Source organism: Tympanuchus pallidicinctus, unplaced genomic scaffold, assembly GCF_026119805.1.
Source record: "Tympanuchus pallidicinctus isolate F22 unplaced genomic scaffold, pur_lepc_1.0 scaffold6, whole genome shotgun sequence".
NCBI classification, from domain to species: domain Eukaryota; kingdom Metazoa; phylum Chordata; class Aves; order Galliformes; family Phasianidae; genus Tympanuchus; species Tympanuchus pallidicinctus.
Genome location: NW_026294780.1, coordinates 44,657,657 through 44,685,623, shown reverse-complemented (window position 1 = coordinate 44,685,623; position 27,967 = coordinate 44,657,657). Strand labels below are relative to the sequence as shown.

The following is a 27,967-nucleotide window of genomic DNA, read 5'->3' as shown; positions in this document are numbered from 1 at the left end:
CACAGGTTTAGAGCCTCTAGCTCATGAAGATCAGATCACTGCCTGTAGTCCTACTTTCACCTCAAACTACTTTTAAGAATGGGAGAATGAGGTTAAGTTCTCAACAGCACTTGAATAAAACACTGTCTTTTTCTTTTTTTTGACAGAGACCAGCAATTGGTTTTAAATCCTTCTTCACTGCTCCTGAGAACCAAATTTGCTGTTGTTTGATTATTGTATCACCTCAACACAGAGTACCTACACAGAGTTCTGCCTTTTTGCTGCTATTGCTTTCCATAGTTTTGACACCGTGGCTTCAAACAGGAAAACAAAATAAGTTTAATGGGGAGAAAGAATAGAGGGTGAGACAGTAAACAGCAGATATAAAAAACATTCTCACACAGAAGAACCTCAACCTTTTCCTGATGTGAAAGTGTGAAGAAGGATGGGAAGCAGTGTTTGGTGTATATCCCTAAAACATCAAAAGTCACACTTATGTTTAGAATGCAGTAGAAAATACCAGCCTAAACCTAATCTGAGCATCTGTGTAACATCAAGCAATAAGTAACAGCTCTTTATCAGTAAAAAATTCAACCTAAAACATACGTTTTTCTTTCCATGAAAAAAAACCAAACCAACCATGATGATATTTCTTTGGGCTACTGATAATGGCAAAGAGTTCTATTCTTTAAAGATTTCTTATTTTTTAAGAGTTGGAATAACAAATTCTTTCTCTCTGTTCAATTTTCATAAATCTCCCATGTGAAACGTTTTTATTCTCAGAAAGGGAAATGAATGAGACGGAAGGTAGCTGTACAGTAATCACAAATACAAAAATATTCTTCCCTACAATTTATAGGGGAAGAATCTTTTAGAAATAGCATCTTGTGAACAGAATTATAGCATCTATAATTCACAAAATTATTAATTTGTTAGGTTTCCAAGATACCAAAACGTGAGAACATACTGGCAGGTATTTGTTTTAAAGTTCCTGTTTGTGATGTCATTGTGCTTCTCAAAGATCTACAACAGCCTTTCCCCACAAAACAAGTATTTGCAATTACTTACAGGTATTACAAGGAAAGTGTAAGCAAAGCAAAGCAGAAAACTGAAGAAAACAAGCTCCTGGTGTTCTTCTGAAAGAGACCGCAGTATGCTACTGATGAAGCCACATTATTATTTTGCAGTAGTTTTATTTCAGGAATCCTGATAGGCTATGAGACCTAATGAAGGTAACAATGTCTGTGTATTGCAACAACACCTGTAAAAGCAAGGCACTGTCAGACTCCTACCTGGCAAGGTTAAGTCCTAGCAGAGCACATTAAGGGACAAAGAAGAAAAGGTTTAGAGATGGAAGCAAAGAATAGTACAGTTAGTGGCTAATTTATTATCAGATCCTCTAGTGTCATCAAGTATGTTTTTAATTGCTTCTTTCTTTTCAAGTTAGCACAATGATTCATGCCCTGAAGAGGTCAAGACACTCAGGAGCCAAGTGGGATTTCTAACAAATGCCAAGAGATGCATGTCATGAGGAAAATCAGTACACAGGAATAACTAAAACCCACTAAAACCAACAACCAGGAGTTAAAAGGTTGAAAAAGTAAAAGAAACAACACTCAATTCTAGTGCATGTTTTATAGAAGACATTCTAGAATAACAGAATATTCTGTTTTACATTCAGTGAACTTACAGAGCTGATTCACTTTCATTATCACCAGGTGGCTCCTGCTGCTCAAGAATATCCTCTTTGCCAGTGTGCACGAGTTCAATCTCTGAGTCTGAACAGCTAGAGTCCAGTTTTCTTTTTTTGGGAAGAAAGCTCTGCCCTCTGTCATTCACAGCGCTCTCCTCTTTCGAGTCTCGATCAGCACCTCCCAACTCTTGAACTTCAGCTCTGCTCATTAACCTGCCTGGAAGAAAAAAATATAATTAATTGTTACTTTATTAAGCTGGGTCATACACAGCATCCTAGCTCAAACTTGTATTAAAGGCAAGAGAATTATTTGGGAAAACAATACCTTGCACCTATACTGAAGGAAAACTACCCTTTGCACAGGATGCAGAGACTTGTGAGGGAAAATGTAGGTGAGACAGGCTTTGCTCCAGATAGCACCATCACACTGCGGAATCCTGATCTTGCAGTCTGATCACCTGCAAGTTCAGGTGGTACAGGCTCACTTCTTTCCCAACTTCAAGTTTCCCTGCTTGCTTCTCAAAGAAATTCCATGGCATAGGACAGAGGGGGGGTAAAAGTTATGCTGTAAGTCTTCCGCAGGTCATCTTCTGTTACCTGAGTAAGTACAAACAAACGTCCCCTTGTCGATATCATCCAGGCAGCGGACGCCCCAACCCTTCTTCTCTGTGTTGAACACTTGCAACCGAACTTGAATGCCATGCTGCACAACTCTGTTCTGACACATCATCTTGTCACATCTGCACGACACGCTACACTCATAAATTCTGTCAAGATGAAGCAAAATAAAACAGGGGAAAGTCAAGTTGCTGGTATGAACTTCACTCCCGAGTACAAAGAAGGCTGAAAAGACAAAGAGCCTGGCTAAAACTGATTGCACAGCACTGCTCCAAAACTCATGACATTCTTGACTGTTGACTCAACAATTTCAAGAGTTTATCAGCCAGATGTTGATATAAGATGACAAAAAATAAAAGCTACCTTTTTATTTTACAGAAGAAAGTCAGACATGCAGAAATCTTAAAGAGGCAGCTGATTCTATTGGAAGAGGCTTTGTAAAGACAACCTGTCTGCCAAGACCTCACTGCAGCTATCAGGAGTTCAGGATTTAACCAAATGACACTAAAAGAATTCAACCTGTGCTTTTTTACATTTGTTTGTGTGTTCTTACACTGATACTGGCTGTGATGGTCTTGCAATAGATCTTGCAATAGCTCTCCTTTCCTTGTGGCAGGTTTCCTTACCACTGATAGCAAGAATGAGCAAGTACAAGGGCAAGGAGTCCCTGAGCTTCTAAACCAGGTAATACTGGTTAAACCAGGTTACTCTTCTTGGGCCTCAAATTAAGATGTGAAAACTGTAGTATCTGCAGCACAAAAGTGTTTTTTCATCTCTTATTCAAGACACATTAATTATTTCTGTAAAAATCATTCTTATCAATTAGTAAAACTGACAAAAAAAAAATCAAGGTTTCAGTAATTCAAAGACAATACAGTTGTAAAGAGTACACAAAACAGCTCTGTCTTTATTACCCACTAGGAACAGGTCCTTCCAGTCTTTTGTAACTGTATCCACGAGACGTTTTAGTATTAGGAGACAGAGAAACTTTACTACGGCAGCCTCTTGCAGTTAGCTGCAGACATGCACACTTGGACCTAGAAAATAAAACGTCGTATAAAAATCAGAATGTATTTGGAGCAGAGTAAATCAAGCTTACATCTAGATAATTTAAAATGTACTTGACTATATACGAACACAAGTGCACTATTTGATCATTTTTTCCACCTCTGCTCCAAAAAGTCATTTCAGGTGCCCCATCCTCCTCTTTGTCTCTCGCCTGCTTATCCGTGCTTACAGAAATCATGTCCCCCCTGCTCTCCATTCTGCCAGCCTCTGCAAAGGCACACACAAAAAGTTGACATGTGACAGCAATCACTGCCAACAGGACACTGTCAAATGGATTGAAGGAAGGGAAGAAAATCACCTGTTCTGGCACAGTCTGTTAGCCTCTACTTCATCACCTTCCTCTCACTCCAGGCCCTAAGAATTGAATAATTCCACACTACCAACTGGAGAACTCCAGCAGTAATGCTGACCCTCACCATCTGAAGCCATGACTGCTCCAAAGACTCGCTGCAATTAGCCAAATCTCAACCCTGAAACTACACATCGAAAGCATCTCAGGTCTTGGTGAGGTTCAACACACAGAAGGAGCATGCTATGTGCTCGCTGTTCTCTGCTGCCCAGCTAAAACTAAGCAATTTGAGTTACTGAAATCTTGTTCTATTTCAAGCTAGTGAGTACTATTGGTGATAGGTGGATGGTTGGACTGGATGATATTGAAGGTCTTTTCCAACCTCAGTGATTCGATGATTCTCTATGCAGGGTCATAGGCAGTTATACTGCACAGCAATATGAGCATGTCCTTTAGCTGTCAATTATACAAAATACATTCAATCCAAGATTAATACCTGCAGGCAAAGACCAAGTAAAAGACAAATACCCCTCAGGTGAGCAGAAAACTGAACTCACATATATTAACTGTGGCAGTTTCTCAGATTTAAACAAAGTCCGGAGTTAGCAGGGTTTAGAAGTCAACTACAATGAGCAACACCATTTGAAACAGTCCAGAATGTAAATTTCTTGTGTGACCTCAGTGTTTCACAGCATTTCTTGAGGAAAGGATGGAATGTAGAGACTGTAAAAGGAGATTTCTTCCTCTGCTCTAAGTAATTTATCACAGAATCTGTGACCACAGAATGGCCAGGGTTGGAAGGGACCTCAAGGATCATGAATCTCCAACCCCCCTGCCACATGCAGGGCCACCAACCTCCACGTTTAATGCTCAGGGACCATCCAACTTGGCCTTCAACACCTCCAAGGATGGGGCATCCACAGCCTCTCTGGACAGCCTGTTCCAGTACCTCATCACTCTCTGGGTAAAGAATTTCCCCCTGATGTCCGACCTCAATCTCCCCTCCCTCAACTTAAAACCATTTCCCCTCGTCCTACACATATCAACCCTTTCAAAGAGTTGATTCCCCTCCCCTCTGTAGGCTCCCTGTAGGTACTGAAAGGCTGCAATGAGGTCACCCCACAGCCTTCTTTTCTCCAGGACCTATGACCCAAACTACCTGACCTCTCTAGGCTGTCAAATCCCAACCCTGAGGGATATCATCCTGCAGAAGGAACTGCAGCAGAAGTTATCACACAGGAACCTTCCCTGCCTCCCAGAAAAATAAGCCGCCATCTGCTAGCACAACTCTCTCCCTTTCCCACTCCCTTCCTAAAACCACGAGATCTGCTTTCCTCCTCCACTTAAAGGAGAAGCACTGCATGTCTGACAATAAACATAAAGAAACATCGTAATCCACATCTTGATTGCTTCCTTCCCTGTACCAGAGGCTGAGTAGGTGGAGCCCCCACCTTCTGGAGAAGACAAAGACACAGTGATTTCAGTTAACACCGTGGCACAAGACAGCTACTGCAGACATCCATGTAGAGTTGTTCCTTCATCATTTGGCACTGCTTGGTATTGTGCACCTTCACACCTCCAACACCACCCTAATACTGACACATTAAGCACCGTTTGTCTGGGATTAGATTCTTCAACTTACCTATCGATGCAGCCATCCGTGCAGTCACATGAATCGAGAAACATGCTGGATAAATTGTTGAGATAATATCCACGAGGCCACGATGCCCTCCGGTATTTGAAATAAGGTAACCTGGCACGATCAATGTCATTAGAGAAGGAAATAGGCACAGATTCAGCTCCATTGCTAATATCAAGATCAAACACGAGGGGTTCTGGATTTACAATGTTCCTGCCCAACAGGACGTATGTGTTGAAAGAGAAGTGATCAATAAATAAGAAATCACATTTTGTCTCAAACAAATAATTCTGAACATCTTGAAAACTTCTCAGACTTCTGCCACAGGGAGCTTTGTAATGCACATCCAGTGACTTTGAAAGGCAGTCTGCTTTCGCATGGCGTCTCTGAAAGTGAAACAGTATTGGTATCTTCAGAGGATTTTCACCCTTGTAGGAGCTCACTGCTCTGTTGGAGAGACACGCACTGGAGCACTTGTGGATCCGATACCTGCGATTCAAAGGTGCACGTTGAATTTCACTCGATGTTTCCTCACTCCCCGAGTCTGATTTTTCAATCTTCTCCTTTTTGCTGATAGGAATGAATGAGAGAGAATGAAAAAAAAAAAAAAGTCAGAAAAGAACAGCATCTCAGATGATCAGTAAGCAGCCAGCCAGTCTTCTAGTGGCTCAGCATTATTAGCGTAGGAAAGCTTGAAGGCAGCCAAGGGTTTTACTGAATGCCTGCCTGCATTACCTAACATCTCTGACACCATATGCAGACATGCACAGTGCCATTCCAAACAAGTGACAGCAACAAAAAAAGAACCATACTTTTCATCTTCCAAATCAGCTCCCAAGGCTAATTATGAAAATGAAGTCGTGTCCTTAATAACGATCTTCACAGTCTGTGAAAGCTTGAGAACTGAACTTAAAACTTTCAAGTGCCAGCACTGCTAATCCTGCTAATAATCATGGATCTTCATTCAGAACAAAACAGATGTTCTATCCTGCAAGGCTTTCACGTGGTATATTAGATAAGTCTGCTTAAAACCTCAGCTTTTCCATATGGGTCAATTAAAAAAAATATATATATTTACTTTGAAAATTGTCAGGACTCAAAGTTGATTTTAAAATCAATGAATATATAAATAATACAGAGAGATTAAGAACTCTCTAATTCAGTAAAGATAGGTACAGTAATGAGCTTTGCCATTCTGGAAGTATGAAATAAATACACTGACCTGTGCGAACCCTCTACAGAATTTCCACTGTTGTCATCTCTAACAGGAAGCTGTGATTTAGGTTTGGGTTCCTTTGTATCCCCTTCATCAAGAACATCATTTACTGAAAAAATTGGGATATAAGCAAAACCTCAACGGTCCACATTTCAATGATCTATAATTGAATTTAGTTACTAAAGAGATAGCTGCCAAAACGCTATAAAGGTAATGCATTGCTGTGAACTACAGTTAACAAAGCATGCTAACAAGCACCCTCCTAGAAATAAATGTTTTTGCACTTATACAGAATGAAGTGTTTGCATTAAGGTTCATAGGTGAGAAGCTCACACACACTCTTCTCTCTCTGCTACTTCTCCCCATCCTCCCTCCCCCTACCATTCTTTCTCCCCACAGGAGAAAAATATAAGTGTACATGCACAAATCTGAGACAGAAACACACTGCCAACATTTATGCTTTTTCACCAGCCATCACGTGATTTGAGTATTAAAGGCTTCCATGAGGCTTTCAAACTGCACAGAGGTAAGATACAGGAAACATATACAGGTTTGTCTTCATTCTTTGAGGTAAAGTGCTGGCAGGGTATTGCCATGAGGGGAATATTGTACAAGCCAACTTTGGTTTTTAGCTCAGGCTTATCAGTGTTTCTTACTGCAATCTCTAACTTCACTTGGTCCAAGCCACACACACACAAACAACAGAAGTACAAACCCAGATGAATGTCTGCAGTTCAGTAACTGCAGAGGAAATAATCATTTTTTCTCCTTGCACTGCTAACAAGCTCCTGACATCTACTTTATTGATTTCAACATCAGGAAACAAACTTCTGGTGAGACTAGTTAAAGCTACATAGCAAATAAATGCAATTAAGATGCACTTACCATTTGTCAACGTTAAAAGATCACCCAGATCAGCTTCATTTACCAGTGTCCAAGCCTGCCAGCATTCTATATAAAAACAAAACAGAAACAGATATGAAGTGCAATATAGTAATAGGGACAATGATAGTCATCACTGCTAGAAGGAAAAAGAAAGCTAAACTCTAGACATGTTTCCTCACTGTGCTGATACAGAGCACTGTAACACAGACACTGTAATTAACTTTTTGCTACAGTCCTGAACAGACACACCTAGGAGAAGCAACACAGTCACAGCTCACATCAGTAACTGAAGGAGCACTGCACAACCACTCGCTTCCAGAAAGCTGCTGGAATGCTTTTAAACACAAGTCCAGTAGTTTTCAGAGGCAGCAATTTGTGTAAGCACGAATCAGTGCAAGATTCTCTTTGCTTTTGTCACCAGACTGACCATCTTCTGGCTAAGGACAGGATCTTGTCAGAGCAAATTAATGCTACCCCTGAATTGCTGGATGTGGTCTTCAGATAATAAGACGACGAAGAGATGACCAGTTCTGTCTCAACCCTATGCAACAAATATCACAAGTTGGCAGACAAACGTCAGTAAAATTCACAGTAGTATTTTAGTTTGGAACAAAACAAAGGAAAATAAAAATTTAAGTATGGCACAGATTCATACCAATACCTGGAGATTCAAATTCAACCTTTAGCTCTGCAATTCTGTAACATTTTGTCATAAAACCAAGATTAAGGAGCTCAAGTAAACCCCCCCAAAAATCCAGTACCAATTTAAAACAAGCATTGTAATAAAGAGTGTGAAAGCATCTTAAACCATTACACACTTTCTTGCACAGAAGCAGCGAGATGTGAAGATTAGATTTACAGGGATGATTTAACAATAAGAAATATTTTTATAAATTAAAACACTAGTAAAATTAAAAACCAAACCTGTGTACTGCTCTAGCTTTATCTTCTGATTTTGATGTAGATAAAGAACATTTAGTTCCATGAAAATCAGGGACATTCTTACAACAAACTGCTGCTAAATTTTTCTGCTAATATTACAACCGTTTTTCTTCAAATCAGACTGCAGATCATTCACAGTCCTGCTGAATGATTACAAGGATTTCAAACCTTGATTTGTGGCAGTTCCATTCTTGATCTTCTCCTTTAGCAGCAGCAGTACTTCTTGCACCTGCTCAAATATGAGATCCACTCTTCTACTTTCCAGTTGTGTCCAAAATGCCTTCAAATCACCTGAAATACAAGCTGGCATTCACAAGTCTGCACAGCTTCCAAGAAATCTAAAAACATGAGTAGCTCTTATTGGACTTTTCAAAGGCCCCCACTCACATTGGTGGGAAGCAGGGGTCTAGTACTTCTGAAAGATCAGGTAAGATGTGTTTTTCTTACTGTAGGCTTAAACTTTCATAAGCCTATTTTCTAACCCTGAGCATGAAAGTGAAACAATAATGATGAACTGACTTCTGATGGCCCATGAAGCTTCTCTGACATTGAGCTGCAGGTCCAGAGGGAGCCACAAAGATGATCAGGGCTGGAGCACCTCCTTTATGAGGACAGGCTGAGGGAGTTGGAGAAGGCTCTGGGGGGACCTTCTAGCAGCCTTCCAGTACCTGAAGGGGGCCCACAGGAGAGCTGGGGAGGGACTTTTTATAAGGTCATGCCATGACAGGACATGTGGAAATGGCTTTAAACCTAAACTGGGTGGATTCAGACTAAATATTACGAAGTTCATTACTGTGAGTGTGGTGAGACAGTGGAACAGGTTGCCCAGAGAAGCTGTGGATGCCCCTTCCCAGGAAACATTCAAGGCTGGGCTGGATGGGGTTTTGAGCAACCTGGTCTAGAGTGGGGTGTCCCTGCCTACAGCAGGAGGTTGGAACTAAATGGTCTTAAAGGTCCCTTCCAACCCAAACCATTCTATGATTCTTCAAATACTTTTTCAAGTACATCAACAGAGGGTGTTCTGGAAGCCTCTCTCTAAGTATTCATTAAGTTTCACTATAAATTAATCACAAAATCACAGAACTGTAGGGACTGGAAGGGACCTCTAGAGATCACCTAGTCCAATCTCCATGCCAAAGCAGGCTCTCTGGACAAGGTTGCATAGGTAGGCACCTAATCATCACTGAAACTCAGAAATGACAAAGGAGAATGTTTTCAATGGAAAGAACTGAACATATTACCACAGAAAAGGCATTTGGAGTAGCTCACAGCCAAAACCTTCCTTAGCTACCATCCTGCCCCATCAGTATTTTGGTAAACATTCTAGAGATTAAACATTGAACACACTTTCAGATAAAAGCAGTTTGATAAATTTTGCTCACCAAGTTATTTGCATTAATTGCAGCATTTGCAATTGCATTTGCAAAATTATTTGCAAGTTATTTGCAATTATTTGCATTTGCAATTGCACCAAGTTATTTGCATTAATTGCAGCAGCTAATATGCCTCTTACATCACAGAATGGCCTGAGTTGAAAGAGACTACAATGATCATCTAGTTTCAACCTCCTGCTACATGCAGGGTTGCCAACCAGGCTGCCCAGAGCCACATCCAGCCTGGCCCTGAATGCCTCCTTTCTCCATTACAAATATTTAAAAGAGCATTTTGTAATTACTTTTTTTTTTTTTTTTTTTTTAAATCACTGATCAGATCATGGTTTATCACATCTCCTCTCTTCCATGAATACATGTTTGAGGTACTAAGCCTGTTAATTAAAACAATTAAAACACTACCAGCGCATCTTTGGCAAGGACTTCGAAAAGAAAAGAAAAAGCTCAGTGTGTCACCAGACCACGCTAGAAAAGGGAACACATCCTCTGTTTTGGTTAGCAATTTCCATCTTCAATTGTGAAGCAGTTAATTAGTAAATCTTTTTCCCCCGCTCCACTTCAAGAGCTACAGCCCACCGTCACCACACAGTGTTTACAATCTACTTTTAGACAGCAAGTTATGGCTGCCAGATGTGCCACAATGACACCTCCAGCTGTCAGAAGATGCAGCACTACTGCAAGGCCTGCAAAAAGGTGTTGTTTTTATTTTCCATAGCAAAGAATGACTTTATTGCTCAGTACAACAGAAGCCAAGTAACGCTGTGTCAGTACAGAGCTTACAGTTACTCCTGAAAGGGTCATGGAAATAACAATCCTTTGTCACTACACCACAAGATGTTTCTATAATCAGCAGTTAAAAACTTACTATTAAAAATAAACAGGCAACATGGAAAGTACTTTTTGTAATATTACTGATCTGGCACTAACTCAACAACATTTAACAAGCTTTTGTATTCACTGCAATAGCAAGTATATACATATATCAAACTCTCTTGGAACAGCACACTGTCAATGAGACAACTGGTGCTCTGGGCCATTCCTACCCTCTTGCTGTGCCTAACAGTATCACAGATTTAAAATACTGGGAAACAAGCATATGTAACATCCCTCTTTAAAAAAATACATATTCAGAAATATCATTAAAAAATTCCACTGTGGAAGATCAAAACTGTTGCCATTATTTGTTACCTGCTTTCAGAAGCTTTGATTTAATTTCAATATATGGTTAACAGTGGTGGAAGGTCCACTTCAGATGATGGGTGACAGAACAGTCTTTCATTTCTGGGTCAGTTCTAACCTTGCATAGGCCTAAAGCAAACAGACCACATCACTACTGCCTGTCCTGCTCATATCTCTCAACTTAAAAGGCTTTCTCCCACTTCTCATGCTTGAGTGCCCTGAAACTCCAGCAGCTAGAGCTGTGAAATTCACAGCATAATTTTAATTTCAAAGAAGCAGATGTTCACATCATTCATCTCCTCTTCAATGTTAAAGCTGCTCTTGTTGATCTCAGCCAGGAGGACGTGGAATGAACAGACACAGAATGTGTTCAGTTTCTCAGCCTTCAAAACAGTCTCAACCAGCTGATGACTCAGAGCATGGACCAGCAGCTGGTGGCAGTACTTCTAAAGCTGGCTGAGGCTATTGCTTCTGGGAGATTTTCTTTTCCCTCTGTCTTTGTGGTCATGTATCTTTCAGTACTGCGCAAGAGAATGAAGTCAGAACAAGAAAAAAAGCAGGCTAAGCCAGAGTTCCCCAGAAAAACACTTGGCCGTTTCCTATGAAAAACCCATAGTGCTGACTCTGTACACGATGTAAGATGGAACTGCTGCCATCCAGTCACCATTTTCATATTCCAAGCAGTGTCAGACAAACACCATATTCCCCATTCCCTCCATAAGTCTGAATTACACTACCTTCAGCTGTCCCTTTTCTGGAAGTGGGACGGTTCTTCTCTTCAGGACAGCCACGCAGCACTGCAAGGGGTGCAGAATGGACAAGTATGAGTTCAGATGAGAAATAAAAACACTTGTCACCAAAAGGTGCGTTGGCAGTTATCAGCAGAGGTATCAGTGAGAACACTGCAAGAGAAAGCGCTGTGGTGAAACGCTCCTGCTTTCAAAGCTACACAGAAACACAAGACAGAGCAGAAGAACGCTGAAGTGAAAGAAATTGGGAAGGCTTTTTTTTTTTTTTCAAGCACACATAGATTACCATCACTACAACATGACGCTGCTGTGAGGTGAGCCACACTTTCTGTTGTGCTCAGGTGAGCAATCCCTGCCTCCTGTTAGCCCTTTTTAACTAATGCAGCCGTACTGCAATTAAGCTACACAAAAGGGAAAAGCCCAAAGGTTGTGGGTTCTTTAGGTCAGAAATGCACTGGGTCTGCTTCCCAGCAGACTCGATGGAGCACTAAAGGAAAGCATTTCTCAGCTGCGCGGCAGATTTCTGGCCACGACCACCAACGACACAGCACCAAACAATTACAGCGACATTCCCACGTGCTCCTCCTCGACTCTGGCACGGAAATTTCATTCGTTCGAGCGAGAAAGGAGAAAAAAGCGAAGCTCCTCACGAGATCTCACAAGTTCTGCGGCAAAGTTTCTCACAGGATCTGCTTAGCGACCGCTCAAAACACGCATTCATACCGCTGAGGCTTACTTCGGTTCCCCTCCATGTCGCGGATCCCTGCTTAGGCTGGGGAGCGGCATGCAGGTGTTCCCGTCCGGCCCCGGCTGGACGAGGGCATCCAGGCCAGGCCGCGAGCGCCCCGCCAACGCCCGCATCCGCGCGGGGCCGACATGGGGCGAAGACCACGCGTGGGGGCGAGCCCGCGTTACTTCACTCAACGGTACCCCAGACAGCCGCTGCCCCGCCACCACCCGCCTGGGGGCGCCAGACACCCGCTGTGCGCATGCGCCGAGCTGTCTTCGTTGCCTTGCGGTTCACCTTCTGCGCACGCGTAAAGAGGGGCCGGGCCGCCCGAGCGAATCGCTGCGCGGAGGAGGCGGGCCGCTCACGGCAGATGGCGCGGGTGTCTTTGTTGCTATTGGTTGCGGCTGGGGTCGCGGTGCGCGCGGCGCTGGCCAATGGGAACGCGCGGGAGCGGGAGGAGGGGTCTGGGTGGCAGAGCCGAGAGGAAAGCGGTGCGTCCGCCATCTTGGGTGGGCGGGGCGAGTTTGGGGCCGGGCCCGTTGGGGCGTCGCTGTTCCCTGCGGTCCCGCCATCTTGGCCATGGGGTGAGGGGAGGAGGGCTGTTTCAAAGCCTTGTGTTGACCAAGTGTGGTCTGAGGTGCTCGGGGATGTAGTGCCTCTCGTGGTGTGGGTTGTGAGAGGGTTCTTCTGTAGTTGGGCACCTGTGGGGAAGTGGCAAAAACAAAAACAAGCTTTAAGGGGATGTTTAACCTTTTGCTTCCAGCTAAGGTAATAAATTAAAAGACTCAATAAGTGTCCAAGTTACTTAACACCACTGCTGGTTGCTGTCATTTGCTCTTGCTGCCATTTGCTCTTGCTGCTGTGTCCTGTGAAACAACTGCTGTTATTTTGATTTGGAGCACATCAGTGCAGGCATTTACATTGCCCTCAAAGTTTTCAGCAAAAATACTAAATGAGCTTCGGCGTTGTGGCAGTACAAGATGATTCCTCAGGCTAAAATCAACCTACCGGAATAAAAGGCCTGAGAGATTGGTTTAAGTGCTGTGCACGGGGAAGGGAACAGGCTGTGGTTTCAGCAGTGGCTTTGTGTTCGCATTTTAAAAAGAGAGATTCCTTTCCTGTAGCAGTTTGTTTTGAGTACAGAGTTTCCTTCCTTCTGAAATATTAGAACTGATGATTGCAGACTAAGTAATTTTATTTTACTGAATTATTTATATACACACGCATGCAAGTGACTGCTGAATGTTACAAAGTGCCTGTGGTGCCGCAGGCTGTATGAGGAATATATCAAATGCAAAGAATATGGAGCCAAACGTTATAATGATTGCGTTAACAACAAGTTATTTTAAAAGGAGATTTCCTTATAAGGTTTTACTTCCTGTAATAAGATTCTCCTAAACAGCCTCTGATGTTTGCATGCATGTCTTGAAACTGTGATAAGCATTAATCAGCAATGTGGAGACAGTACAGGCACCCATATAGCCATCCATTGTGGATGCCCCATCTCTGGAGGCACTCAACGCCAGGCTGGATGTGGCTCTGGGCAGCCTGGTCTGGTGGTTGGCAACCCTGCACATAGCAGAGGGTTTGAAAAGAGATGATCATTGTAGTCCTTTTCAACCCAGGCCATTCTATGATGATCTTATAAGCAATTAATGTTATTAAATATTCATATTTCTGCTTGGGCACCATGACTGTGTATGACTGCTTGCCTGGTGTGCTTAGGAAGCTAACAATTTTTATGATTATATAGTTTCCATCTGCTTCACAGTCATCAGCGGCAAATGAGCTCAAGTTTGGGGTGTTTTTTTCCCCACCTATAATGCACTGAAATACAACTACTAGAAATCTGACCATAATTTTACTTGAAACCAATAAAAATAGTATAACTAAAGGGAACCATATAACGCGATGCCAAGAAAGGTGTTCCCTTTGCTGTGAGCAAGCTGCTGGAGGTTATTCAGTCTGTTGTGACCAGGTCTTTTGCCTGATACCTGTCAGATACAGACAGATGTGAAGATACAATGCTAGTGTTATGTGTTACTCACTATAACATAGTAACGTCACTCAGAATCTTTTAATTAGGAACTAGGAATGATAGAAATCAGAAGCATGACTGCATGCTTGTTGAACAAATGAGAAATAGGGATATTATATGCATATTATTTGGCAAAAAAAGGGAAATTTGTCTTTCTTGAAGACTAACATGTCGCTTGTGTAAAATAACTGAATTTCCTTGTTTTCTCTTTTATCTAGAGCTGGAAGATATGCTTTCTACAACCAGGAAGCAATTTCTACTGTTGAGCAGGTGAGCTCATTTCTTCCCAAACTCACAAGCAGTGCTGAAGAGACATCCCAGTGATGTGCCCACAGCACTCCCCTAGCAGCAGTGCAAACTTGAGACTTGCCCACCAGCTTCTGCAGCCTAGACCAGGACTGACGAACTGCATCTAAAGGTGAGGGCAGCCCATTCCACATGCTTATATGTCTGTTAACTTTTTGTTTGTCATCTTTGTTAAGATGACAGTGAAAGGATTAACTAAGTTAGTGGTATGATTTATTGAGTTGGTGAATTATGCTTTTGTATATATGGTTCTAGTAATACTAGTAGCGAATCAAGATGAACAGTTGCTTAGATAGGCAGACCATAAACTGTTTTTTGAGTGGGAAGCTGACCCCAAAGCAACCATTTCTTCAACTCTCTTCTCCAGGAATGGTTTTAACATCTTGAGTGCAATGGGATTTGGGTATATCTTCATTTGGCCAGATAAGCTTGAGTGAGGTACAGAGGCACCAGTCTCTCTTTAGAAAATAGTGAAGCAGTGAAAGTCACAGACATTCAGAAAATGTTTCATGATTCTCTTGTAGCTTTCTGTTCTTTTCTGACTGGATTATCTTTTTGTTGTCTTGACATTTTTCTTCTTAAAGTGCTTTCATCTCAGTTTGATACTTCTACCTGCTCCTTCTCTGTCACATCCTACTTTTATCCTTTGTGATTTAACTTACTCCCTTACAGGTAAGTGTAGGTAACCATACTTCATTCTTTCAAAAGGCAACTTTAAGATAATGTTCTCTTTCATTACACTGATTAGTTTAAGTCTGGTTTATACGTACTCCGTTATTTTTCATTCATCTAATATATATTGATAAAGATAAATCAGAGAGCAGATGGTAGTTTTGTAAAGATCATTGCTTTTTTACACAGTATGCTCAGTGGGTTATCCTTCAGCTTATCCTAGAAGTCTGACTGCTATTTACGAAGATGCATACTGGTGTTCTCCGTAGGTATATTACTTACTAAATACTGCATGTTATTTACAGGCCCTCCATGCTGTGTTTTGCAGTTGTGTTTCTGTTGCAGATATATTAGTTTTTAGGTAGTATTAAGTTATTTTGGATATTAATTTTTCTGGCTACTTAATCAAGGAAAAAAATATTCAGTTCTTATGGAAGACACTGGTCCTGTTAAATGATTTTGTTCTACTTATGTTCTAAGAATGTTCACATTCCTGGCAATTAAAAGTGAAGAAAAAAAAAAAAAAATCTACTTAGAAATTCCAGTTCCCAACATCATAAACTGTTAATCACCCTAAGGGAATCTTTAAACACGCGCAGAGACTTGCTATGAAAAGGAAAGAAAAAATTTGTGTCACCATTGAAACAATAGACTTCTTTCATGTGGAGGACCTAGATATCTGTTAATTACCAACTAGGTTGAGGGTTTTGGAGTCTGGCCCAATATGCTGAAAGTCTTAACCGTCTACTGGCTGGCATATCTTTCAAGGTCTGCATTCGGAGACTGGTAATGTAATGTATTTCATCTTTATGGACTGTTTATGTAGTAGAACTGTTTCCATTTTTAGCTGTGTTTCTGTCTTGGAGTCTCAGCATTATCTGCGGTCACAGATTCCAGATAGTTGTGTGAACATAGTAATAAAGGACTGATTTAAATGTTAGATAACGCTGGGTGAAGTCAAGGGACATGAGTTGTCTTTCCTGTGCCACAACCCACTTACATTACATTACACTGAGACATCGGGCCTAAAACTGTGTTCTCTGATTTTGGGTGACTGGGATGAATTTACAGTCCTGAAAGCCTGTGGTTAAATTTAGAGATATATCGAACTTGCAGTGTTCCCACTACTAAGAGATGTATTACATGGTGTACCAGAGCTTCTTTTTTGTTGTTTTTGCCTTCTGTTTTTTTAATCAAAGTGTAGAGTAAGTTGTAAGCCTTCATTGTGATGCCTGATGATTGATAGGTGAGTACAAACAAAGCAGTGAGCACCTCACTTAGAGCTGCACTTGATATAACAAAGCCCATCAAAATAATGCATGTAGCAAAACTGAAGTAATGATTATGTCTAGATGCAGTAAGCACTTTCAAATAAAACTGGAAGGTAACACGTTTTGAAATATGCTAAAAAATTTTTACTACAGCCATAGGAAACAATGAAAAAGGTTTATAGAGAAGGATCAGGAAAGCCACAATCCCGTGTGCACTTACATTTGGCACTGTCAAACAATGAAGTGGTTCTGTTCTTGCTGCTTCACTCAGCCTTCCCCTGTTAATTTGTGTGGCTGCTTAATGAAACTGGCTCAGAGAACTGGTTGGGGTTTAAAAGAAATTACTTACTTGTTTCAGCTAATTTTACCTGAATAAAATTCCCCATCTAATCCACTGTAGAGATTCTTGATACTTCTGCTTCTCTCAGGGAACTGGGGATGGCCAAGGGGCAGAAATTAGACTCTGAAGGTGGACTGGATTGCTTTCTAATTTTCTTGTCAGTGTCTCTTAGCTCAAAGCATTTGTGCAACTCCTTCTGTAGTATGAGCCACCTCAATGTTTGTGCAGAGCATTGAATACAGATTATTGTGGAAGGTGTTCATTATACAGCAGAAATGTCCTAAGATTCAAATTCTCTGCATTTTAGGTTGTGTTAGACCAGAAACCCTCCAGCTTCCTGGAGGGAATACTGGAATTGGATGGGCTTCTTTCAGTAGTGACTGGATTTAAATTCTCTTTTGTTATTGCTGTAAAATTCCTGAGTGACTAGAACTGAATAGTGGCAAGGAACAGACAAAGTGAATTGTGGACCTAAAACTTTGCAACCCTTTCTCACAAGAAATGTGCTTCAGGTTTCCAGCAGTGTGCTGGCTGGCTGAGCTTAATTCTAATGTATGAGTTTGGCACTGAAGAGGAGAGCTATACTATTTGCTACAATACAGTGCCCAGACAAAGACTGAATGATACTAGACAATAGATTGGCAGCCATATGCTCCTAGAGCAATTTAATTGTGAAATGACATCTTTAGATTATATTACAGCATAAGCTTTATATAAAAAAATCCACTGATATTCATGATGTTTGCTTTGTTTGTTTCTTGCTTTTCTTGTTCCAAGTGACCATCGCTTAGGATGAAAGAAAGTGCTGGATAAGCAGGTACCTCTTTATTTCCAAAAATAATGTTCAAATCAAAAGGGGAAGGGAAGGGAAGCCCTCCCAGTTGATGACCATGGACCAATACTGCATAACTGAGCTTTGAAACGTGGGGCCAATTGAATGATAGCTGTTGGACTAACAGATTTTCCATAGGCCTCTCTTTGTCACACTAGCACAAGAGCAGGTGAAAAAAAAGGATACGTACAAATTTATCTGTAATGTTTTATTGCAACTGTACAGTTCAGTTGTGCTTAAACGTTGGAAAGATGTTATGTGTGACTTCTTAAGAGCCCTGGAAGTTACTGAATATGGAGAAACTGAAATAACGTGGAATGAAAATCATCTTCCAGCAACTACAGTGATCTTAGCAACATGTAACCTTCAGCTCTTTGTTAGGACTTCTTCATTTCTCAGCAGGGAGGCATGGCTGTATCGGCTTTGTCTTCTCAGGTGTACCTTTTTAATTGCACACTGTCATTTTCTAGACTTCATTGTTTGTCAAGCAGCTGTCTTTCACTTCTGCAAATAAGTTAGAGGTGGTCATTGGCTACCTATTGCTTTTGGATGCTGGAGAAGCCATCTGCATCTGAATATCTGGTTTATTTTTGTTCCAAATAAAGCATCAAATTGAGTTTTACAGACGGGGAGCAGGCTTGCAGGGTGCTTGTAGTTATCTTTCAAAGCAAATGTATTGTGTGTATCATAAAATCAGTCTCTGGGAAAACTCTGGTTTTGTGGGTTTGTGATTGGTTGTTTTTTGTTGTTTTTTTTTTTTTTTGACAGATCAGTTAATGTAACTGAGTAAATTAGCTAAGTTAGAAGTTTATTACATAGAAATGGTGTTGATCTTTGTTCCTACTCCTCCTTGTCTGCAAGGCATTGATAGATCTTGTGTGTTTTACATTATGATCTGTATTGAAGTCTGTAACTGCCCGAGAGATCTGTACTCCTCTACTGCTGCAACCATTTGCCTTGGGCAAAATTGGAAAGTGTCAGACAAAGTGCTTTTGGTCATCAAAGGCACTGAGATTTGAATGAACACTGAGGTCGAATAAGGAGTGAACTCAGGTCAAATTGACTTGATTACGTTCAGGATACACTCTTTTTGGTAAAGATTTTCTCTTCAATAAAAAATCCAATGTGAATATAAAATATATATGCCACTGTGATTCATCTCTGTACAACCCTCTTTTGTCAGGGAAAGGAAAATATTTACCAGAGGAATTCCCAAGATACCCTCATGCTATTCTAGTTTCTTGGGAAGCAGTTAAATGCTGAGAAAACATTCTGCCCATTGTTTTTCCTCTCTGTCATTGAACTCTCCATCCTGTAAACTGTCTTTTCTCGTCACAGTTCATAAGGTCATGGGAGAAGATGGCTGCTAAACTATGTACCATTTTTGAGACTACAAAACATGGACTAAACAGATCTTCAGTTCTGCAGGATATGTTGTTACATCACTAATATACTTCTAACAGCTTACAAGAGTGATTCTCAAAGAGGGGAGAAAAGTGTGAGAACACGTGGCTATCTAGAATATGCACACCTGAATGCTAAAAGATGGTTTAAGCAACAGGGAGGTCCCATCTTGCTTTAGAAGTGGTCCAAGGGCAGCAGCTGATACGTAATGTGTATAAATGTAGTTTTTAAAAGATGATTGAAGAAAACTCTCCAAATTTTCTTTGGGAGTTTTTTAGTGTAAGGCTAACTAAGGAGCAGTTCTGAAAATAACAGGAAGAAAAAGAGCAGTGACATAAGTCTAATAGCTGCACTAACATTGTCAGTAGTGATGCTGAAAAGGCAGAACTGTTGTGTACATCTGTAGCATAAATAGAACTGAATATACAAATAATCATATAACGATGACCAAATCCTTCACGTTGTAGCAATAAACAGTGACATAAAGCATCACAGAATCACAGAATGGTTTGGGTTGGAAGGGACCTTAAAGATCATCTAGTTCCAGCCCCTGCTATAGGCAGGGAAACCTCCCTCTAGACCAGGTTGCTCAATGCCCCATCCAGCCTGGCCTTGAATGCTTCCAGAGAACACATGGAATTCTTTATTGCAAATTTATGCAGACTGAAGAAAATCTTTTTTTTAAGTGGCTAATGTAAAACTTTCAAAAAACTGAACTAATACTTATTACTAATATGTAATAACTGCCATTCCATATGATTAATTGAAAACAGGCATTATAGAAGATCTGATGTATCAGATAGATTAAGGGATTGATCTGCTGTCTAGGAAACTGACTCATGAAACCCTTATACTTGATGAAGAATCATTGAATTAAGATCTACCTAATGTTGTGATATTCAATTACTGGACATTTGTTTGCAAAAAAAAACCCCAACCTCAGACCAACCCACAGTTACATGAACTGCAAAATCCTTCTTGACAGTTTTATCTAGGCTGCTTAGAGCATAAGAATAACAAAGCATGGCATACCCTCCTATGTTTGATTGAAACAAAGAGCACATTGGCTCACTCTTTCAGAGTCAGCTTTGGGAAGTTAATCAGTATGAAAAACAGACTGGATGCACCTTAAAAATGAGGAACAGTACCATAAGAAACAGCACTGCAAAGTACAGGGACCACGGGCAGCAGTCAGTTGAAAAGGCACACACATATATGATGTGGCCAAGAGCTGACAGTAATTGAGTACACTGAACTCAGAATAGGGGATTTCTTTTCCGATGACCTTACTTCTGGAATATAATCAAGTTTGAAAGATGCACTTTCAGACATATTTTGGATGTGAAATAGGTACTGATTGCAGGTGTTGGAAAAGCATATCTGTGCACTTACTGTGACTGGTGACAAATAAGGAAATTCTGGGTTTGTTGAAATCGTTTGATCGTGGTCAGTAGCTATGCATAAACAGAGGGGAAAGCCTTCCAACAGCATAGTCTTGCAAATACAGAAGTCACATAACAAGATGCAGAATGTAAAAGATAACATGAGTGTGCATAAAGGAAATGATATTTGAAGTGATAGTTAACTGTTGTGCTAACTGGACAAATGTTTTCCAGCATTTGAAGTCAGTGCTGAGATCTGGGATCTTTTAAAAAGCTGCTCTTGTTCAAGAAGCTGTTAAGCTGTTCCAAGCAGTAACTAATGCTTTGTGAAAATCAGAGCAGTTCTTTGCTGGTTGGTGCTTTTTTGTGGTTGTTTCTTTTTAAGTAAGTATGTTTATTTCTTGTTCTGAGAAGAGGAAGAGAAAAAAAGAATCTGTTTCAAACTTTATGTCCAAATAATGTCCTATTTTGTAAGGCTGTATGAAGCATTGAGGCTGCTCATAGTTTTGAAAGGAAAGCCAGTTCTGTGTAAATGGTCCCAGATTATCATTACATGTTAATTTGGAATTCTCTAACCATGTAATCTGTATCCATTTTTAAACAGAAAAATGTAGAAGTAGGTAGTGTGGTTCCTGAGTGAAACAGTAAGATATTAAATAGCTTATATTTATGTCTTTAGTTACTTGGCTAATATGCAACTGTTCGGATTCAGGTCTTTGTGTGCTGAAATATTTCAACGGAAGTTTTTGTGCTTGTGAAAGTAATTTCACCCCATGCTGACAGCTAGTAGAGACTGTCTTGCTGTGGCCATGGAAAGTTAAAGTGGTCTGACTCTTGGTACACGACATTCTGGTGGGATTCTGCACTCATGAAATAAGCCTTTTATTTTCACTGCTGCTTTGATGGACACTCCAGTTTGACAGTAATGTAAGACAAAATTTGATTCTTTCTAAACATTGCTGGTTTTAAGGAAGTGGTTTCAGGACTTTTCTGTCATACTTCCACTACCAGGCCTGCAATTCCAGCTTCTTGGAGCACAGACTGGTTAATTTAGTATACAGCTGGTTTTGTCTCCTTATTATTTTGGGATTGCATTCTAAAAAAAAAAAACCTGAAAAACAGAATCCAAACAAGAAAACACACAAAGGAGAAAAAAAAGTTATTTCTGTAGAAAGAGAGGAGATACGGAATCCACCTTTATCATGAGAAAGGTGACATTTCTTGAGCTAATTCCAGCGAGTGTAACAATAGATCTGTATGCTGAGTAATAAAGAAGCTGTCAGATTGCACTGAAAGATGTACAGACAAGTGACATTTGCCAAGAAGATTTCCATTGCTGTATATGACCTGATATGACCTGTATATTTAGATATTACCATTTATGTCATGTGGTGAGTAATTTTTTTTCCTGGTGTCCAAACACCTGTCAGGGGTCTTCACTGTTAAGGCTACCCCAGAGAAGAATCAAAGCAGGCACAGGTGCTACTATTGCTTCAAAACAGAGGAAGACAAGAAGAAAAGAACACTACTGCATGTTATTTCCTATTCAGTGCAGAATTCCTGCACTGAAACTGCTGGTGGACCTTAGGCTTGCTTCCACTTCAGGAGTTCTAGGAATGACCCTGCTTTGTTAATTAAAAATAAAGGAACTCAACTCATAATTGGACACTTAGTGGTTGCATGTGTTTGGCATAGTAATTAATTTGTGATGTCAGTTGCTGGGCAGCACAGATGGGGAGAACAGTAGATGGGTTGTAGTAGGGTGGAAATGTGCATGGATGTTTCCTCAGTGAGGCATGACTTCCTTGAATTTCATGGAATTCCATATAGGTTAATTGGCTCTATAAAGTTTTTTTTCAGGATGGACAACATCTCTTTCTGGAGAGGCATTGGAGTAATCTATCCTGAGACCAGAGGAAAAAGTGGCTAAAATGAATGATGGGAGATTGTGCCAACAGGGAGCATTTGTCACACAACAGGGGATGAGATGCTGTTATAGTCATGTTGTCATTCTTACTGTGGGACAGAAAATGCAGGCATCCTGTGTTCCACGACTGGCTGTGTATGAATTCTGTGAAAGCAAGCGTATACACAGTCTGCCAAGTGGTGAATGTACTTAATGGTTTGTCAAGAGGAAGGACATTGGGGTACTTTTGGAGTCAGTGACTGTGCAATTTGGATTTGATCATAGAATCAGAGAAGCACAAGGTTGGAAAGGACCTACAAGATCATCTGGTCCAACCATCCTCCCATCACCTCTGCTACCACAAGCACTAAACCAAATCTCACAGCTCCTCATCCAGGAGCCTCTTGAACACTGCCAGGGACGGCGCCTCCACCACCTCCCTGGGCAGCCATTCCAGTGCCTGACCACTCTGAGAGAAAAAGTTCTTCTTTATGTCTAATCTAAACCTCCTCTGGTACAACTTGTGGCCATTTCCTCGGGTCCTGTTTGCTGCCTGGGAGAAGAGGCCAAACCCCTCCTCATCACAACCTCCCTGCAGGCAATTGTAGAGTCAGTGAGGTCTCCCCTGAGCCTCCTCCAGACTGAACATTCCCAGCTCCCTCAGCTGCTCCTCATAAGACTTGTGCTCCAGACCCCTCACCAGTTTCGTTTCCCTTCTCTTGACACATTGCAGGGCCTCAATGTCTTTCTTGCAGTGAGGGGCCCAAAGCTGAACACAGTACTCGAGGTGCGGCCTCACCAGTGCTGAGTACAGGGGGAGAAACTTGAATTTGTTCTGATGACTTGTTCTTGAGGTTCCCTGTTCTGATCCAGTATTTTAAACTACCTTTACTGAATAATAGCCTTTGGTAATGAGAAATAATTTGAGAAGACCTACGTTCTCTGAGTCCAGAGAAAACTGTTGGGTGTCAGAGGTTTTCTTGTCTGGCTTTGGGCATGCCAGTTTAGATCAATGCTTGCTTAAAAATAGCAGCTTTTCTTCATAAATTATTGTAATGCTAAAGTTTTATTCTCTGGCACTGGAAGAACCTGTGATTCTTCATCTAAATGCAGCAGTTTGGACTTTCAGCGTAGTGCTATTACATTTTTGGTTCAGCCTGCCTGCTTTTGTAGGGTGCTGAACTTCTATGAGAGGAGTCTCAGAAGTTTGGTATGTCTGTGGGTGTGATTTCTGGTGATGCACATCACAGGAACTGTAAGTATATTATCTCTATCTGCAATAACAGGGGGCAGCAGGCTGTGTACTGCCTAGTGCTTTTTATTTTGTTTCTGTCACTGTAGTGTCAGAGTGCCTTATGTTCTTGGATGCATTCATTTTCCTGCGAGGAGACTAAGTGACTTTTCCAAGTTCTCAGAGAAATGTGCAACACAAATAGGAACTGACTCTTCAATTCCTTTGGTCTGAACTTTGGAGTTCAGTTTCTTTGGTCTGAACTCATTTCTTCATCCTATGCACAACATCCTGTCTCTGCATAAGACTTTCTGTTAGTTTTTATTCTTTCATTTGAGGCAATCTCTTGCAATATACAGCAGTTCTGTGGTTTTGGTGCCCTGAAGAAGTAACTGAGTGGAATGTAGTAAATTGTTGATGTTGCTGATGTCTTGTTCATTCTCTTGTCCATACAGAACAGCTGTCTCAGCTCTCTTGGCCAGTCAGTCTTAAGAGGAAGAGGCAGTCTGTTGTGTCTAAGTACTGCAGATATAATTTCAAACTCTCCCAAGAGAAATAGTTTCTGGTTTTGCATCTTTAAAATGAATGGTTGTGGAGACACTGGTTGTTATTGAGCATGGTGATTTTGGATGACACTTTAAAAAGTCTCTAAGATGCCAATTGCCAGAAGCTGGAAGATGAAGGTGGTCCTTCTTCTGGCATATATTTCTTTTTTTTTTTTTTACATTGTTTTTGGTGTCAGCTGCTCTTGGAGCTTTGTCTCCATCAACACCCAGAATGTCATCCAAAATGATGGTTCTGGTTTCTATCTCCTAACATTCTTCAACAACACATTTTAGAATGCACATCTCTGTGTGTTTGCTCAGTGACAGCTCGAACTTTTGGTTTAAATTAAACTTAATTTTGTTTGTTTGCAGATCATCTGGAGAGCATGTGATGAAAAACGTTTTAGACTTCTGTAGAAATGGTCAGTAGAGGAAAAGTCTCAATCCACTGTGTTTTATTTTCCCAACCCATCTCTTTTCTCAGAAATAGAGCCATATGTTATGTGTAATTATTATAATCAGAGATCAGTCAGTCTGTCGTAATACTTATATGACAAATCAGCATTAGAGTAAGATGAATATGCACTAATATGCTTTTCAGCTTAGAGCATTATTAGGAAGTTTGGTAGCTGTTATGGTGGGTGATTTTTGTGTGTGTGATGTGATATGAACTATAAAATTGGGTGTCCCACAGTACTTCTGTGAAGAGTGGTTAAATGTTAGATCTTCAGCAAAGGTCTTTTTTTAGTTCCTTCTGAAACGAATTTTCCTTTTCACATTTTTATTTCTATAATAGAATAAACATTTATTTCCATTAAAAAAAAAACAAAAAAACTGTGAAATTGGTTGAATATACCATGTTGGGATAGGAGCACTGTGAACAGGTAAAGGCTGTAATTACATGAAAAGCATCTGCTCAGTCCATCAGGAAGTTACTGGTTTTTGGAGGACTACATTTTGTTTCAGTCCACAGGTAAAACTTTTGTCATGTCAGAATGTTCGCTGTTCCTCAAGGTAATGTTCTCCACTCATAAAAATGGGAGTGCCATTGTGATTCTTAATCATGTTTTATGTTGGGACACAGTAAATAAGGAATGTGATTAACATTTTATAAGCGACTTTTTAGGGCAGGCATAAACATTTAATCTGTATTTCATTTTTCAGCTGTTGGTTGTATAACACTTTAGAAACATTCTTGTTTGGGGTGGGGGGTGAATATGTATGGAAGAGGTTTCACTGTAGCTGTTTTAATCTACTTGAAAGGACAGAGCTGATAGATGGCTTTAAAATTAGATACCTGAAGTGTTTCGTACATAAATGCTTCTGATTTCTGGTAGAAAGGTCAGTGTTGATGTGTGATGCTGGAGTGAAGAACTTGGGAATAATAAATTCAGGGGAACTTAACAGCAGTTTATAAGAGTTAGTGCTGGTTTTTAAAAACTGAAGCAGAACAGAAAAATACCTTCAGTGACTGCATCTCCTGGCATTAAGGAAGAGAAGGCAGTGTGTGTTTAGGATCACTAGAGGGAGCCTAGAGGAAGAAGAGGGGGAAGCATTGAAGACATATTTGCATTTTTAGGAGCAGCTTGCACAGAACCATCCATTTAATCCTTACTGCTTCCTTCATCTACAACACATCTGCAGGTCACTACTCTCTGTTCTCACACATTCAGTTCAGAGATCTCAGTTTTCTAGCTCTGAGAGAGGCCAGAAGCTTGGCTGCCTTTTAGGTGGGTGTAGGAAAAAAGACCTACCTCTCCATGTATCGTACCCCTTTTTACCTTCTTTTGTGTTTGAGTGAGTAGGCATGTGTTGTTTTTCAGTGCAGGTATGTGCATGCTGGAGATATACTGTAAATGATGGAGAGCTTTAGTGGCATCAGTGTAGAATGGTCACATTATGGGGGTTTGGGGGAAAATGAGCATCTGCAGGCTTGTATTGGAATACCAAAGCACAAAGTTACTGTAAAATCTCTCATTCTGTGGGATTTTAGAAATGTCACTCAACACACTTTTTGTATTGTTCTGTTGTAAAGCTGAGTGCTTCGAAGTGTGATGTTTCCATAGGGCAGATAAACAATGAAAGTAATTTGTTTTAGCTCCCCTCACTCCACACCTGATAAACTGCCATAATTTTGATTTCCTGGGCTCTGTAAGAGAAGGAAGAAATCCTGTTGGGTGGGTTCCTTTAGTTTTGGGGGTTTTAATCTTTTTAGTATTTTAGGGATTCTCTTTTCAAATAATTTCTGGGCTGACAGTATCATGAGATTTTAGTACTAAGCATTGTTATTCCTGTCAATACAGAACTTCCATTATTGATACCCTTACTGATTGCAGAATGCTTTTCATGAGCATTAAGATATTTGCAATGTGGCTTTTGAGAGCTTGATTTCACATCTGAAGTGTGTAACTGACAATGGCATATTCCTGTTTAAAAAAAAAAGGGGGGGGGGGGGTAAATATATATATATATATATATATAAAAAGAAAAAAAAACCCCTAATTCTGGACTTTACTTAGTTTCTTATATTCCTATAATTTCAAGGAAAGTAAGGGAAATATTTCTTATTTTGTTCTCCTCCCTGATACCTCAGGATTTACAAAGGAAGATTGTAATATTTATATAATGTTTTTAATATACATTTCTGTCAATTATACACTCTGGAACATGTTCAGAATCATACAATTAAACTGAATATTATAAAGTATAAATTGTTATAGCAGTAATGAAATAAGGAGCACTATGTTTTGAGTGGTGTAACCAATTATGTATTTCCTCATTGATTAGTTGCATCTGTAGTAGAGGACTTTATGAAACTGAACACATGGCTGTCTTACACAAGTCTGAAAATATTCAGCTTCTAAAATATACCAACTCAGTAAAGGTAAGAGAAGTAGGCATGGATTAAAGTCAGAAACTTTTCACAGAATCACAGAATTGTAGGGGTTGGAAGGGACCTCCAGAGATCATCGAGTCCAACCCCCCTGCCAAAGCAGGTTCCCTACACCACTTTTTAGTATTTTAGGGATTCACTTTTTGATATCTGCTATTATACAACTTGTTGCTGTGTAGAATTGAATTTTGATTGCCCAGGGCCTTGGCACTGGGCGTTTTTGGGGGAAGGAAGGACATTTTTCTGGTTGTTATCTGAGGCTTCTTAGGGCTTTGGAATGCTGGAAGTAATCTTGGAGGAGGTAGACAAACTGTAAGTGGGTGATTAAATGGGCAGAATTAATATACATGTACTGCATGTTTGTCATCTGCCTCTGTAATTTACTGCTACCACACTCATAGTTCAAGCTCCTTAATTTCTCTTTCCAATTTTAGAAAATAAAGGGTAGGAATAATGGAATGCCTTTTGTTTCTTCCCTCTTTGGTCTTTATTAGATGGCATAATTTAAGAAAACAAGGACAAACATTTCTCAGAAGTTCTCTGTGTATTAGCCTGAGGTCTCTCATCACTTTAAGGGAAACAAGTATAATGGAATTTAATTATGTGGAGACTGGGATCCTTTAGCAGTGCGTAGACATTTTTTTTCAGTGTACTTTTTGGACTAGGAAGAATTGTTGACTATTCATAGTTACATCATCCTTCTACTTGAGATGGCTACAAATTATGAATTGAAGAAAACATTATTTCTTTTGAAATATTTAATAACCTC

The 27,967-nt window shown here is 40.4% G+C and overlaps 1 protein-coding gene and 1 long non-coding RNA gene across 2 annotated transcripts in view; one reads left to right on the top strand and one right to left on the bottom strand.

Moving 5' to 3' along the window:
* The window catches only part of SETDB2 (SET domain bifurcated histone lysine methyltransferase 2), a 36,952-nt gene extending 24,330 nt beyond the window's left edge, over window positions 1-12,622 (bottom strand). The window contains exons 1-9 of the mRNA XM_052705661.1: window positions 12,385-12,622; window positions 11,637-11,696; window positions 8,498-8,620; window positions 7,388-7,453; window positions 6,509-6,611; window positions 5,290-5,856; window positions 3,205-3,327; window positions 2,270-2,439; window positions 1,670-1,889 (exon numbers count right to left, since the gene is read on the bottom strand). Of these exons, the coding sequence (XP_052561621.1) occupies window positions 1,670-1,889; window positions 2,270-2,439; window positions 3,205-3,327; window positions 5,290-5,856; window positions 6,509-6,611; window positions 7,388-7,453; window positions 8,498-8,620; window positions 11,637-11,696; window positions 12,385-12,400 (1,448 nt within the window). The 5' untranslated portion in view covers window positions 12,401-12,622. The remainder of the gene's footprint in view (window positions 1-1,669; window positions 1,890-2,269; window positions 2,440-3,204; window positions 3,328-5,289; window positions 5,857-6,508; window positions 6,612-7,387; window positions 7,454-8,497; window positions 8,621-11,636; window positions 11,697-12,384) is intronic.
* Window positions 12,623-12,925: 303 nt separating this feature from the next.
* LOC128071677 (uncharacterized) lies at window positions 12,926-26,721 on the top strand. The gene is made up of 3 exons (XR_008201975.1): window positions 12,926-13,146; window positions 14,635-14,834; window positions 24,678-26,721. It is a non-coding gene; the product is annotated as an uncharacterized LOC128071677 (long non-coding RNA).
* Window positions 26,722-27,967: the final 1,246 nt, after the last annotated feature.